Source organism: Octopus sinensis, linkage group LG14, assembly GCF_006345805.1.
Source record: "Octopus sinensis linkage group LG14, ASM634580v1, whole genome shotgun sequence".
In the NCBI taxonomy this organism is placed as follows: domain Eukaryota; kingdom Metazoa; phylum Mollusca; class Cephalopoda; order Octopoda; family Octopodidae; genus Octopus; species Octopus sinensis.
In genome coordinates this window covers 6,789,926-6,806,572 of record NC_043010.1, presented here as the reverse complement: position 1 = coordinate 6,806,572, position 16,647 = coordinate 6,789,926, and the positions used below count along the sequence as shown (strand labels likewise).

Here is a 16,647-nt window from a genome sequence, read left to right as displayed (position 1 = left end):
CTTTGTTATTGTTACTGTAGTAGTAGTAGTAGTAGTAGTAGTGGTGGTGGTGGTGGTGGTGGTGGTGGTGGTGGTAGTAGTAGTAGTAGTAGTAGTGGTGGTGGTGTGGTGGTGGTGGTGGTGGTGGTAGTAGTAGTAGTAGTAGTAGTAGTGGTGGTGGTGGTGGTGGTGGTGGTGGTGGTGGTGGTAGTAGTAGTAGTAGTAGTAGTAGTAGTGGTGGTGGTGGTGGTGGTGGTGGTGGTAGTAGTAGTAATAGTAGTAGTAGTGGTGGTGGTGGTGGTGGTGGTGGTGGTGGTAGTAGTAGTAGTAGTAGTTGTTGTTGTTGTTGTTGTTGGCACATTGTTGTCTTCCTAAGACTTATTTTTTAAAAAAATGTTTTCTCCTGTAATTGTTTTTTTTTATCCTATCTTCAAGTTTTGTTGAAATTTTCCTGTTTAATTTTTAATTTTCCTCACCTGTGAATATACAAGTGTTTTCTTTGAGTTTACTTATTTGTGTGTGTGTGTGTGTGTGTGTATGTGTTTGAGAGAACATATGTGTATGCATGCATGAGCAAATGTGTATGTAATGTGTGTGTGCTTATAGGAGTAGGCTGGTATGCATTATATATATATGAGTTGTATGTGCATGTGTGTATATATATATATATATATATATATATATACACATACATGCACACACACATGCATGTACATGTTGGTATATATATATATATATATATATACACATATATATATATATATATGTAAGTGTGTATATATGTATCTACGTATGATCTATGTGTTTTTATGTATATGGATAAAAGTGATTTTATATATATATTCATTTTATTATATATCAAATTCGTCATTTGTAAGAAGTCAATTGTTTTGCTAATATACAAGATTAGTGTTATCTAGGTATGGTATATTTGGTCATAATAAAAATCAAAACTTTGAGCTCTAAAGGCGAAAATATTCATAGGACACACTTTTTGATAAATTTATTCCTTGTTTTATATTACACTATGCATATCTTCTAAAAGTCCAGAATATATAAAGTTAAACATTCTTCTGAAAATGCATTCATGTAAACAATTAATCTTTTAGATTAAATTGGTATTTTGAACTAAGAAAATATTTTAATTGCATTTTTTTTTGTTATTGTGAAGAAACAGAAAAGAAATGTAACTGAAATAAATAGCAATTATTTATAAATATTATAAAGATAATATTTTAACTACAAATAAAATGCAGTCAGAACGACAATGAATGTTTCTTGATGCTACAGTATGAAGGAAAAGACTTTGGGTAAGGAATTAAAACTAAGACTCTTAATAGTGGTAATAAATTTTCCTTCATTTAAAAGATGTGATTTCTGACAAGATTCCCTGTTAGTTTATTACTGCAATGGCTGATACTCAGCTTAAATTAACTAATTCTCCTCAATGTTTTATTAGATGTACTGATAATGATGCTCAGAGAAGCTAAAACTGGTACATGAACAACTGGCACTTGGTTCATGTTTCTTGTATGGCTAAGAATTTTATGGTTTCTGTTCAGTTGAAGAGATGAGATGTTAATTATCGTGTGATACAGCAATATCTCTAGAGTGAATCAGCCATCAAATATCTAAATATATTTCATCAGTGCTTTCCATTTCAGAACTACTTAGCTCTGTATTAGCATTATCAGAATTACATTACTAAAACACTGATCGGTTTGGGAATCTAATAGCTATTCTCTGTGAGACATAAAATTGATAGCTGATAAAATTTCCCTATTTTTAGTTGCGAAAGCAAGCCATTTACATGATGACCAAGACTTTCTGTCTCAAGCAGGAGTCTTTTACCAGCAAATCATTTTTGAGTACAAGTGGATAATAGCTAGTGAACCATGAAACAGCTAGATAGTTGACAAGCAGAACCATTTCTCTGTAAATTTATTGATGGACTGTTCTGATCAACAAGTTAACAAAAGCTTAAATTGCTGATTTATTTAGGGAAAGAAAATAATCCTTTTATATTTCTACATTTATTCTGATAACCATTCTTGCTACATTACATTCCAAGAAGATTGAAATGCAGAATTTTCATGGATGCATTCCTGACATAACAGGATGCACAACATGAAAGAAAGTAAGAATTATTGTGTATATACTTAAAAATAACTGTTTTAAATGTTTTAAACATTTCCCACTGAAATGTAACATAATGTTGCAGGTAATTTTATGAATCTTGTAAACCATAGCATATTTTCATATAAAAGTAAAAGATATTACTTTCTGTTTGTTTCAGGCATTTAGAAACATTTTAAAACATCTAATGACTGGAATTTAAATTAGAATATGTTAGTTCAAATTAGTATTCTCATATTTACATTGAGATTTTGTATGTCCATCGATCTGACTTACTATATAAATGAAGGCAAAAGTCCAGGTACATACGTTGGAGATATTGCAGCTGATACTATGTCATATGATAAAATTCCTTCCAAAGATCACAGTCAGATAACTTTCAGTCAACTTCAACAGGATTCCTCAACTGGTCTACAATTATTCAATGTATCAAAAGCAGGCAGACTATACACGGTGGAAAGACTGGACGCTGAATCAATTTGTAAATATAATGTTGAATGTTTCAAGATTGTGGAAGTTGCAGTGAAACAAGATGAGTCTTTCATCAAAATATTAGAAGTTAAAGTAATAATTAAAGATGCTAATGATAATGCCCCTGAATTCCCAGTAAAAATGGTGGAGCTAAAGTTTTCTGAAGGAGATGGAGAAGGAATGAAAAAATTTATTCCAAATGCTATAGATAAAGATGTTGGAGTGCACAACTCTCAAATTACTTACAATTTAAGGAAGAATGACATTGAAGTTCCATTCAATTTGACAGTGACAAAGAAATTAGATGGAACAGCGAAACTGTTGATAATTCTTGCCAAAAGACTTGACCGAGAGGTGAAAGACACTTATATGCTTCGAGTTATAGCTAAAGATGGAGGATCACCAATGAAACAAAGCATACTGAGTGTTAAGATATTAGTGGCAGATGTTAATGACAATCCCCCAGTGTTTACACAGAACATTTATAATGTATCTCTCCGTAATACGCACCAAATAAGTGTTCCTATTGCAAAATTATCAGCAACAGATTTAGACGCTGATAAAAACGGTCAAGTATCATACCATTTTAGTTCCAAAACATCCGATCAAATAATGAAAAATTTCCAGTTAGATAAGAAAAGTGGAGAAATCTTTTTATCTGAAACTTTTTCTTTCCAAAAGCGATTGACCTATGCACTTTATATAGAAGCCAGAGATGAAGGAAGCCCACCAATGAGCTCAACAGCTATCCTTCAGGTCAATGTTATCAACCAACAGAATAATGCACCGAGTATGGATGTCAAGTTTATGTCTGAATCTGCAGACAATCTGGCAACTATTTCTGAAGGAGTGAAAGTTGGAAGTTTTATTGCTTACGTTAAGATTATAGACAATGATATCGGACAAAATGGCATTGTCAGCTGCAGCTTGGTTCATGATAAACTCAAACTTCAGAGTCTTGGTAAAAAAAAGTACAAAGTAGTTGTTAAGAAAGCTGTCGACAGAGAAACAGAGAAAAATATTAATTTTATGATTACCTGTCAAGACAGAGGATTTCCATCTTTGAAAATTGAAAGGAAATTTTCTATCCAAATTACTGATGTCAATGACGTACAACCAGAGTTTACAAAGGACACCTTCAAGTTTCTGACATATGAAAATGAAGAAGCTAACTTTCCTGTTGGTTTCATTAATGCTACAGACTTAGACCTTGGAGAAGGAGGGCAACTTGTATATTTTTTAGACAGAAACAATGCGCACAATATCCCATTCAAAATAACAAACAATGGCTTTATTTCAACAAAAAAATCATTTGATCGTGAACAACAAGAAATATATGAATTCAAAGTATTAGTAAAAGACTGTGGAACTCCACCTTTAAGTAGTTCTGCAAATGTTGTGGTAGAAGTCATGGATGAAAATGACAATGCACCATATTTTACCTTTCCCAGTGTAAACCCTTTCAGTTTAGATGTCCACTACCATCCTCAGAGCAGCAATGATATCACAACACTGAGAGCCTCTGACAGAGACAGACGAGAAAATGCATTCCTTCAGTATGAATTATTTAGTAGCCAAGGTAAAGATTTATTTGGTATTAATCCTTACACTGGTGTTTTATCATACTCTCGACCAGTTTATCAAAATGATGCAGGATTATACGAACTTCGGTTTACTGTGAAAGACAGTGGTACTCCAGTTCTTTCAGCGACCACGACTTTGACATTGACATTGACAGTTAACAACAAAACATCAACTAAGTTTGCTGCAATAGATGCACAAACAGATAACAAAATACATTTTAACCTGTTTATCATTATTGTAGTGGCAACAGTGACAGCTTCTGTAGTCCTTGTTGTGTCAATAGTCATCTGTATTATTCGGCGAAATGATCAAAGGAACGTACAATACAGTTCAGGAGTTGATTTTCCTAAAAAACTTTGGGATACAAATAAAGAATCAGAAAATTTATGTGAACAGATGTCACCTCAAACAGACCCTACTGCTACTGTGCTGAGTGCAAGTGGAGAAAGAAATCTCTACCCAGCAGTACCCAGGGGTCAACTTCCTTCGACATATGATTCTAGTTATCACTGGAAAGGTTCAATTTCAAGAATTCCATGTCAAGCAACAGCAGAGGAAACACATCAGGTGAGTTCTTAAATATTCCATTACTTCTCTTTTCACTTGTTTGTTTGAATTTTCATTCATTTTTATAGTGATGCTGGTGCTGTTGGGGCTTCAAGATACATCATTTCAAACAAAGAAACCTACAACATAAATCATAGACATTCACAGTTAATTTATGCTACATTCACAATAACATGCAGAAGACCAATTTATGACATATTATTTAAGTGAATTTTATGCATATCTTTTACACACAAACACATATACGCTAGTTGTTCAGTGTGTGAGTTTATGTGTGTGCCTGAGAGTATGTATATATACATGTGTGCATGTATGTGTGAGTATACATACATACATGTATACATATACATACACACACACACATATATATATATGTATATATATATATGTATATATATATATATGTATATATATGTATATATATATGTATATATGTATATATATATATATATATATACATATATATATATATGTGTGTGTGTATGTATATGTATACATGTATGTATGTATACTCACACATACATGCATATATACATATATGTAAGTAGATAAATACATATACATTCATATGAATATATTCACATGTGTAAGGTGGTGAGCTGGGAGTAACGTTAGCACACCAGGCAAAATGCTTAGTGGTATTTCGTCTGTCTTTACGCTCTGAGTTCCAATTCTACCAAAGTCGACTTTGCTTTTCATCCTATCGAGGTCGATAAATTAAACACCAGTTACATACTGGGGTCGATCTAATCAACTGGGCCCCTCCCCCCAAATTTCGGGCCTTGTGCCTAGAGCAGACACATGTATATGTGTCTTTGTGTGTGTACATTTGTATCTTTATATATATGTATATATATATATATATATATATATATATATAAAATATATACACAGACATATATCCATATATGAATATGCATATATATGTGTGTGTGTGTGTGTGTGTCTGTATGTGTGTGCGTGTGTGTGCATGTGTGTATATAACTGTTTCTTCATAAGCAGGCACTAGATTTGCAATATATACATTAAGATAAAAAACTAAATCCAGAGTGATAGAGTTAATGATCAGTTATAGGAACATTACAAAATAGTTTCACACATTATGGTACAGAATAAAGCAAAAATAAATCTAATTTTATACGATTGCATATGTGTGTTGTATTTAAAAAGCGTTAACTGAAGTCTAATTATTTCAGTTTTAATACTTCATATCTGACCAAATTCTTGCCAACCATGTAAAACTCAAAAGACTATATTAGTCAGTATGTATTGAATAATATAATATAGCCAACATACCACAGATGTACACGTGTGTATGTCAGTGTGTGTGTGTGTGTGTGTGTGTGTGAGCTTCTGTGCGCTGTGGAAGAGGTATTTGTATTTACAAATGTGAAGAGAATACAGAATGTATAAGGCAGAATTAATAAGAACAATTTAAAAAAATGAAATTTAACACAGTAGTTATTCCAATTTTTGCATTACTGGCTTTTGCTGTGTGTTTGTGTTAGTGTGTGTGTGTGTGTGTGTGTGTGTGCATGCATGCATGTGTGTGTGCATGTGTGTGTGTGCATGTGTGTGTGTGCCAGTCTATATGCATAAGAATGGAAATTGTGCAAACGCATTAACACTTTCATTTGCTTACAGTTGTTTCTGCTATAAGTGTGCACTCAGAGCTGAGTGCCAGTATACATGCATATATGATATATATATATATATATATATTAATTATAGCCATGTAACACTATTTAACCAATGTGTTCGAGGATGGTTAATGGATTGGATGTGGTACTGAAGAAGGAGCAAGAACTCTAGAAATATTCATATACACCTACCACCTATTTACCCATCTTTCATCACATTGTTTACATTGTACATATTCGGAAATGAAATGTTCAAAGATTTCAGTGGTGGCTACAATTTCTATAGAAAATCTGAAGAGATTACCTTAAAAAAAGTATATATATATATATATATATATATATATATATATATATAGTCGTATATGGCATAGCGAGACATATATGTATATATATATATATATGTACACACACACACACACACATACACACATATATAGGCACAGGAGTGGCTGTGTGGTAAGTAGCTTGCTTACCAACCTCATGGTCCTGGGTTCAGTCCCACTGCCTGGCACCTTCGGCTGGTGCCTTCTACTATAGCCTTGGGCCAACCAAAGCCTTGTGAGTGGATTTGGTAGATGGAAACTGGAAGAAGCTTGTCGTATATGGATATATATATATATATATGCGTGGGTGTGTTTGTGTGTCTGTGTTTGTCCCCCTAGCATTGCTTGATAACCGATGCTGGTGTGTTACTTAGCGGTTCGGCTAAAGAGACCGATAGAATAAGTACTGGGCTTACAAAAGAATAAGTCCCAGGGTCGAGTTGCTCGATTAAAAAAGGCGGTGCTCCAGCATGGCCGCAGTCAAATGACTGAAACAAGTAAAAGAGTAAAAGAGTGAAAGAGTATAGTTCTCTGATATCACTAGGTGGATAGTGGCTCTGTATGAGGACTGAGCAAGTCTTGTCTATCTAAACATATTCCACCTTGCTAGGTAATGATAATGATGATAGTGTTTTGTATGCCTATACATACAAACATCCACCCTCTGTCTATCTCTCCACACACACACACTATGTAGTTTAGAAGCTTGCACTGAAACCATTTGATTTCAGGTTCAATTCCATTGCACACCACCTTGAGCAAGGGTCTTCTATTAAAGCTCCAGACTACCCAATGACTTGTGAGTGTTTTTGTCAATAGAAACTGTGTGGAAGCCCTTGTGTGTATATGTATGTATGTATGTATACATACATACATATATGTGTGTGTGTGACTGTCTGTCTGTATGTGTGCATGTGTGTGCCTTTGTGCTTGTCCTCTAACTGTTTAACTGTGTTGGTTTGTTTGTGTCCCCCATAACTTAGCAATTCGGTAAAAGAGACCCATAGAATAACTACCATATGTAGTAAATTAAGTACCGGAGTCAATTTGTTAGATTGAACCCTTCAAGGTGATCCTCCAGCATGGTCACAATCCAATGACCAAAACAAGTAAAAGAGACACAAGACAGACATACACATACAGGTTACTCGTTACAAATGGTCAACAATGAACTCAATACTGATTGTTAGAGTATAGATACTTTGCATATTGTTTGGTGAAAATGACAGTTTAAAGTAACAGACAAAGCAGAGTTTGTGGGAATTAATATTTGCTGCCAGTTTGGATTTATACATCCAAATAAAATTAAATTACATACATGTATGTATGTGTGAGCATGTATACTAATGTAGATATGTTTACAGGAATATGTATCTATATATATAAGTGCATGCGTATATATGAATGTGTAAGTCCATGTGTGCATATATATATATATATATATATATATATATATATATATGTAGGTCCGCGGTTGATCCGGGTTAACCACAGTAGTAAGGTACTCAATACATAGCAGAGTAAAATAATTTTTATATAGAAGGAGCTTCTACAGGACTAGTACTGTTTCATTCAAGAGAAATCTTCAGGAAGCTATTTAACAAGAATGTATTAGCATTTATACATTTAGGCAGGTTTAAAGGAGTGGTGGTGGGGGACTTTTTTGGGGTAGGCATAGCGCAAATATCATACTTGGGGAGTGTCAGGAGTCAGTGGTAAGTAGATGAAAGAATAGATATAAAAAAATAAAAAATAAAAAATAAAAAATAAAAAAATAAAATAAAAAATAAAATAAATAAAAAAAAAAAAAAAATAAATTAAAAATTAGGGAATGCCTGTATTGATTGTGTATATATATTATATATATATATATATTATATATATATATATATATATATATGTATGTATGTGTGTATGTAGGTATGTATAGGCACACATGTGTACGTATGTGTGTGTGTATGTATATGTGTTTATGTATGTATGTGCACACATTTTATTTTTTTATTTTTTTATTTTTTTTATTTATTTATTTTTATTTTTTTATTTTTTTATTTTTTTATTTTTTTATTTATTTTTTATTATTTTATTTTTTTATTTTATTTTTTATTTTTTATTTTTTATTTTTTATTTTTTTATTTATCTATTCTTTCATCTAACTTACAGACTCCTTGACCATCCCAAGTATATATTTGCGCTATGCCTACCCCCAAAAAGTCCCCCACCACCACTCCTTTAAACCTGCCTAAATGTATAAATGCTAATACAATTCTTGTTAAATAGCTTCCTGAAGATTTCTCTTGAAATGAAAACAGTACTAGTCCTGTAGAAGCGCTTCTATATAATAATATATATATATATATATATATATATACATATATACAGATATAATATAAATTCATATATATATTATATACATATATATATATATATTACATATATATATATATTCATATGTATATATATATATGTATGTATGTATGTATGTATGTATGTATGTATATATATCACCTTTTTACACTAAACACACAATGACATATATATGTTTGTATGTATGTGTGTAATATGTTTGTGTGTTGAAAAGAAGGCCAAAAAATTGAGCTGAATATTTGTGGACAACGAATCAGTTGTTACATTTCTATTTCCAATTTTCCAGTGTTTTCTTCTTCTTAAGTTTTTTTACTTCTTCTTCTTGTTATTCTGTTGCAAGAGAGTGAAATTTTAAGTGAGGTATTACAGATGTTATTTAGCATCCAGTTCTACCATTATAGTTTACGCACTGGAGAACATTGCATTGAACAGTAAAATCGTAAGGAGGAAACAATACATTTTCTTGTTTTAATTGCTATAAAGCTGAAAGAAATGAGAGATATATGTAGAAAGAGAAACAAAAAACGGAAAAAAAAACCAAAAAATCCAGCTAATATCTTTGTATTTTCTTTTATTCACAACTCAATGTATAGATAATTATATTTAAAGTTTTAAGAATATTAACTCAATAAAAAGTACATGGAGTTTGAATTTCAGAGAAAAATAGCATCATCTTAAAAACTATAAATGTATTATCAATTATTGTTAAAGAGAGAAAAAATGATTTCATTTCCAATCTTTTTTCCCTCACCATACCCAACTTCTTGTTTATTTGTACAAATGTATTTATTATGTATATAAATGTATGCATATATACAACTGCATGTGTGAATGTCTATGTATATGCATCTGCTTATATGCTCAACATACACATTGTAATTTAAAAATCTGCAGAATATAACGAGAAAAAGAAAAAAAAAAAGATACAAAATTTATATCATGTAGGCATGTCTATACATATAAACATATATATATATATATTCAATAGCTGAATGTGTATCCATGTGAAAACATGTACATACAGGAGTTGATAAATATTTATATTTGCAAATATTCCCCCTATATTCTACTTATTTCAATCTCACCTGCAGATACATGTAAATATACAAATCAATACACACACGGGTTCACCCCCCCCCCACACATACACACAAACATACATTCTTACACTCACCTGCACATGCAAACACATGCTCACATACACACATATGCACATACAAGCACATGCTCACATACACACATATGCACGTATACAAACACTCGTACATTCTTTCATATGTATAAAGCCCAATAAATTTCAAAATGTATTTGTCAATGTGTGTGTGTGTGTGTGTGTGTGGTGCATGTTTGTATGTGGCAGCACGAGTTTTTGCATATATTTGTTAAAATTGAGGGTATCTGTGTATGCATATGCATAAATGTGTGTGTGTGTGTGTGTATGTGTTTGTGTGTATACCCATACATATATTTTTACATATCTATATATATGCATATTTATATGTACATACACTTAAATGTATGAGTGTGTGTATATATATATATATATGAGTGTATATATATATACATATATATATATATATATAACTCGCTCTGAGATTATCATTGTTGTATATATATATATATTATATATATATATATATACATACATACATATATACACATACATATATATATATATGTATGTATGTAGGTATATATAATATATATATATATATATATGTATATATATATATGTATGTATATATATATATATATAATATATATATATTATATATTTATTTATATATTTATATATATATTTATATATGCACACATACACACTCACATATATGTATATATATACACTGACAACCTCTCATGCACAGATATATATAGACAAATGTGCATTCCTATTGTTGCAAATATATGCAATAAAACCAGTCACTGCATCTTGGTTATGTGCACAATATAATGAAATAAAATTTAAAGATTTGTTGGAGAAACTCGTATAAGCAGAATATGGTCTGTCACTTTAATTGCCTTAAAAATTGCATTATGAATTGCATTATGGGTTGATATATTTGTTTTGAAACTACAAACTGAGTCTTTAGCATACATTTCATATGATTCTAGCTTAAATAATGACTTAAAGCTTTGTTGTGTCTAATCATACACAATAAGGGTCGTGGGAGAGGAGTGGAATAAATAAGTAATTTGAAGGGATGTGGAGTAAATTTTAAATAATGATACAATGACTGAAGAGTATTTGTGGCCCTTCCAAGCATTTTATTTGTTCTTTTGGTGTTGTAATATACACTATAGGTTTTCTATGGCATATTATACAGCAGGCCTTCCATACAACCTATCTACACATACACACACACACACATATAAATATATTTGAAAAAATGAATAGAAATAGCTTTTCTGATAATTTTTCCCGTGGAAAAATTATCAGAAAAGTCATTTCTATTCATGTTTTCAAATATATAATACTGTACCAAGAACCTTCTATTTCTTATTTTACTATATGTATATATATGTGTGTGTGTGTGTATGTGTGTATATAGATTATAACTCTATGTGTGTGTGTGTGTGTGTGTGTGTGTGTGTATAGATTATAACTCTATATGTATATGTGTGTGTGTATATATATATATACATATATATGTATATATATATATATATATATATATATATATATATATATATATATATAATATATATACATATATACACACACATACATACATATATATATACACATACATAATCTATGCTGAGACCTCATGGTGCACATTTGTATGTTCAGTTCCACAAACTGTATCGTTAGATGCTTTGGTTTATATAAGAGTTGAAAATACAGGAGAATATTGTTAAACTCTGGAATATATTTATTGCAGAGTAATTACACATTGAAACAAATAGTTGGGGCTCCAATGAAGCCAAAAGGTGATACTCAGATACTCAACTATGAATCCACAGTATACTTATAACAGAAACAGGTGTAAGCTAATGAAGTTCAAAAGATAATCATTTATTCCTTTCTCATCTTAATTCATCGATTAACACTTTATTCTGCAGCATATATATATATGTATCGAGTTTGATAGTAAGTTATTAAGTATTGCAATGCCTAAATGAAATATTAATAAACATATATATATATGTGTTTGTGTGTCTGTATTTGTCCCCCACTCCATCGCTTTACAACCAATGGTGTGTTTATGTCCCTGGAACTTAGCAGTTTGGCAAAAGAGACCACCAATAGAATAAATACTAGGTTTACAAAGAATAAGTCCTGGGGTCAATTTGTTCAACTAAATGCGGTGCTCCAGCATGGCTGCTGTCAAATGACTGAAACAAGTAAAAGAATATAAGAATGTAGGGAAACAGAGAGAGAGAGAGATACATATATATGCATACATATATATTATACATATATATATACATATGTATATATACATATGTATATATTATATATATAATATATAATATATATATATATATATACATTATACATATGTATAGATATATATGTGTGTGCCCATGTATGTGTGTGTGCGTGTGTATAGTTATATATATATATTATGTACAGTCTGGTGAAAGTAGGCACGCTGGAACTTCAAAGTCACTGTCACACTTCTTGTAAAAGTTGATAAACATGTACTCTTCTAAAATGTATTGCGTATTTAAGGAAACACAATAACATTATTATACATTGACACACACACATGCATACATATGTATACGCATACTCATTCAGATACATATATATATATATATACATATATACAATCCTTTGGGTAGTGGTAAATCAACTCATAACCTTTATTCCTATTACTAAAGCATTCAAAAGCCTTTATCATTCTTTAACCCTTTAGCATTCAGATTAATTTATCAAATGTAAGGTTTATGTATCCATATTTTAAAAAATTAATCACGTATTATCTTGTAGCTTCAAGATTTTGAAGATGTAATTATTTAATTTTAGAATGACATTGTAGGGTAGGTGGGAGAGACTGGATCTGGCCAGTTTGAACATAAAGCAGGTAGACCATTCGGGCCGGATATGGCCGGTTTAAATGTTAAAGGGTTAATCCAGTTTCTTAAAAGGCGGGTCTTGCTGTCCAAAATCAGTTATTTTTCAAACAATGAACCTCAGTGAGGTCATTCAATTAAGTACAATTATAGAAATATCTCTGAAGTCATACACAATCATACATTATATAAAAAAAGAAAATGGATGTCCACATTTGATAACATAGTCCTTAATATGCTGGAGAAAATGACGGAATAGTCATGACTGGAATACTTTGAAAATAGGTTTGCTTAACCAGGGCTGAGAAGGGGTTTAGTAACAACTTGTAGCTTTTACTGTCCATAAGATCTGTCTGCATTATAACAGCTTAAACCTAATAGCAGTATATCATTTGCTGTTTTCTGTATCAAAGTATTGCTTTTAATACTCATGTTATTTACTATTTTCTGTCTCAAATTAATACTTGTAATGTCAAATATGATTCTACATGACTGCGTGGTTTAGAATCTCACTTTGCAACCGTATGGTTTTGGGTTCAGTCCCACAGCATTGTACATTGAACCTCAAGCTAATGTCTTCTACTATAACCCTGGGGCTTGTGAGTGTATTTGATAAATTTGTAGAGGAAAGCTGTGTGGAAACCTGTCATATAGAATATATGTGTGTGTGCATCACTGTGTGTATGTCATTGTGTGTGTGTGTCACTCTGTGTGTGTGTGATTGTGTGTGTGTGTGTGTTTTGTGTCTATGTTTGTCCCCTAACCTCCACTTGACAACCAGTGTTGGTTTGTTTACATCCTTCAAGCTTAGCAGTTCTGTGAAAGAAATCACTAGAATAAGTACTAGACTTAAAGGAAGAAGAATTTAACCAAGTACTGGGGTCAAACTGTTTGACTAAAACCCTTGAAGGGGATGCCTCCAGCATGGCTTCTGTTCAATGACTGAAATAAGCACAAGAAATAAATAAAAAAATTTAAAAGTAAAAAATGAAAGAAACAAAGGGTAGTAATATGAGAATGATTTAATTATAGTTTCTAGTAACGATCTAACTTCCAGATGGACTAGATTAATATTTCAGCTATTTCACTTATGAATGTCTTATTAATCTGTGTGTGTGTGTGTGTGTACCCAAGTTTTGAAATAGTTACACTTTCTCTCTTTTACTCTTTTACTTGTTTCAGTCTTTTGATTGCGGCCATGCTGGAGCACCGCCTTTAATCGAGCAACTCGACCCCGGTACTTATTCTTTTGTAAGCCCAGTACTTATTCTATCGGTCTCTTTTGCCGAATCGCTAAGTAACGGGGACATAAACACACCAGCATCAGTTGTCAAGCAATGCTAGGGGGACAAACACAGACACACAAACACACACACGCATATATATATACATATATACGACGGGCTTCTTTCAGTTTCCATCTACCAAATCCACTCACAAGGCTTTGGTCGGCCTGAGGCTATAGTAGAAGACACTTGCCCAAGGTGCCACACAGTGGGACTGAACCTGGAACCATATGGTTGGTAAACAAGCTTCTTACCACACAGCCACTGTGTTCTTGTATGTAGAAGAAATGATTAAAAACAAAATTGGTGACTGAGAAGGTGGCTTGGAAGGGCATCCAACGCAAAATAATGCTTCAGAAAATTCATTCAAATCCTGACAGTTTGAAAAAGCAGATATGAGATGATGATGATGATGATTCAGTTATGAAAGATTTTTAAAAATTTTAGTTACAATTAACTTGTCTAGTGTCACCTTTTTAGTTTTTATTCAAAGTTTATTTTTTTCTTTACAACAATGTTTAAACTAAAAACTATAATATTAATTAACAAATTTTCTCTTAAATTTTCACAAATTAGTCATTTAATTTTTAAAGATATTTCTTACGGATGCTAGTGAATTTTGTGTACTGATAGTGTTTTCTTTTTTTTTTTTTTGATGAGCTCTAATGATTTTCGAAATGAAATGATGGCCACCTGAAACATGAAGCATTTGTGAATTAATTGAAGTATTGGTTTGTTTATGTTTTAGTACTTTAAAGGTTCAGCAAAAGAGACCAACAGAATAAGTACCAGACGGTTAAAATAATAATAATAATAATAATAATAATAATAATAATAATAATAATAATAAATGCCCTGATGCAGTACCAGACAGTGGCTCTCATGGCTTCTGATCTTAACTGATTGGAAGTGTTATCATGTACATTGTTTTGTCTTGGTATAAAAGATGGGCTACAGCAAGGCAGTGCAGCAGAATGGCCACAGTCCAATGACTGAAACAAGTAAGAGATAAAAAATAAGTGGATGCATTTATATACATATATTCAGTTATGTTCTTATATATAATCAAAAGCCTTCACACTTTGGCATGCTATCACATGTAAACACATATACCTCTCCACCCCCCTGCAAAAACACATATTAGAGAATAAGTTGCTCTTTCTTTTTCTTTCTCTCCTTCCATTCCTAATCGACAGATATTTAATAGAAGCTATATTAAGTAGTATACAAGATATGTGTCTTCATTTTTAGAAAGGGCACACTATGCTTTTGCGAGTTCTAAGAATCAACCGATAGATTTGGTGTCAAAACGCACATCCTCCAAAAAATACTTCTTCAAAAAATATTTCGTCCTGCCCATGCTGGTAGGGAAAAGCATGCATAGAGATGATGATGATGAGGAGGAGGAGGAAGAGGAGGAGGATGATGTGGATGATGTGGATGATGATGATGATGAGGACGATGATGATGATGATGATGATGATGATGATGATGATGATGATAATAATGATGATGATGATGATGGTGGTGGTAGTGGTGGCGGTGATGAATGATGATGAAGATGAAGATGAAGAGAACAAAGATAAAACATTTTAAAAAAATAATTCAAGAGATGCAGGAGTGGCTGTGTGGTAAGTAGCTTGTTTACCAACCACACGGTTCCGGGTTCAGTCCCACTGCGTGGCACCTTGGGCAAGTGTCTTCTACTATAGCCTCAGGCCGACCAAAGCCTTGTGATTGGATTTGGTAGACGGAAACTGAAAGAAGCCCGTCGTATATATGTATATATATATATATGCGTGTGTGTCTGTGTTTGTCCCCCTAGCATTGCTTGACAGCCGATACTGGTGTGTTTATGTCCCCGTTACTTAGCGGTTCGGCAAAAGAGACTGATAGAATAAGTACTGGGCTTACAAAAGAATAAGTCCCGGGGTCGAGTTGCTCAATTAAAGGCGGTGCTCCAGCATGGCCACAGTCAAATGACTGAAACAAGTAAAAGAGAGTAAAAGAAAAGAGAGAGTGGATAAAGGATATGTTGAAAGGAATTGAATCCTTGCATCTTGATTAAGTGAGATTCAAGCTTGTTGTGTTTCCCTTCTCAAACTGATGATTAAACAGATGATATTTTCCCATGACTTTAAGTTTCTTGTTTATAGTGAAAACTTTGTCTATAGCAATCTTCAGGCAGACTGAAGAACGTCCAGGTACTTTAGAATACAAAAACATGAAGTTTTCACAGCAAAATGTTTTCCCATATCTGAGTGTAATCAAACA

General features: G+C 32.3%; 1 protein-coding gene across 3 annotated transcripts in view; it reads left to right on the top strand.

Annotated features, from left to right (window-relative positions):
- LOC115218738 (protocadherin gamma-A4-like) overlaps nucleotides 1-16,647 on the top strand; it is a 62,488-nt gene that overhangs the window by 5,933 nt on the left and 39,908 nt on the right. For all 3 annotated transcript variants that reach the window (XM_029788638.2, XM_029788637.2, XM_029788640.2), the window contains exon 2: nucleotides 2,276-4,737. In XM_029788638.2, the coding sequence (XP_029644498.1) occupies nucleotides 2,326-4,737 (2,412 nt within the window). In that variant the 5' untranslated portion in view covers nucleotides 2,276-2,325. The remainder of the gene's footprint in view (nucleotides 1-2,275; nucleotides 4,738-16,647) is intronic.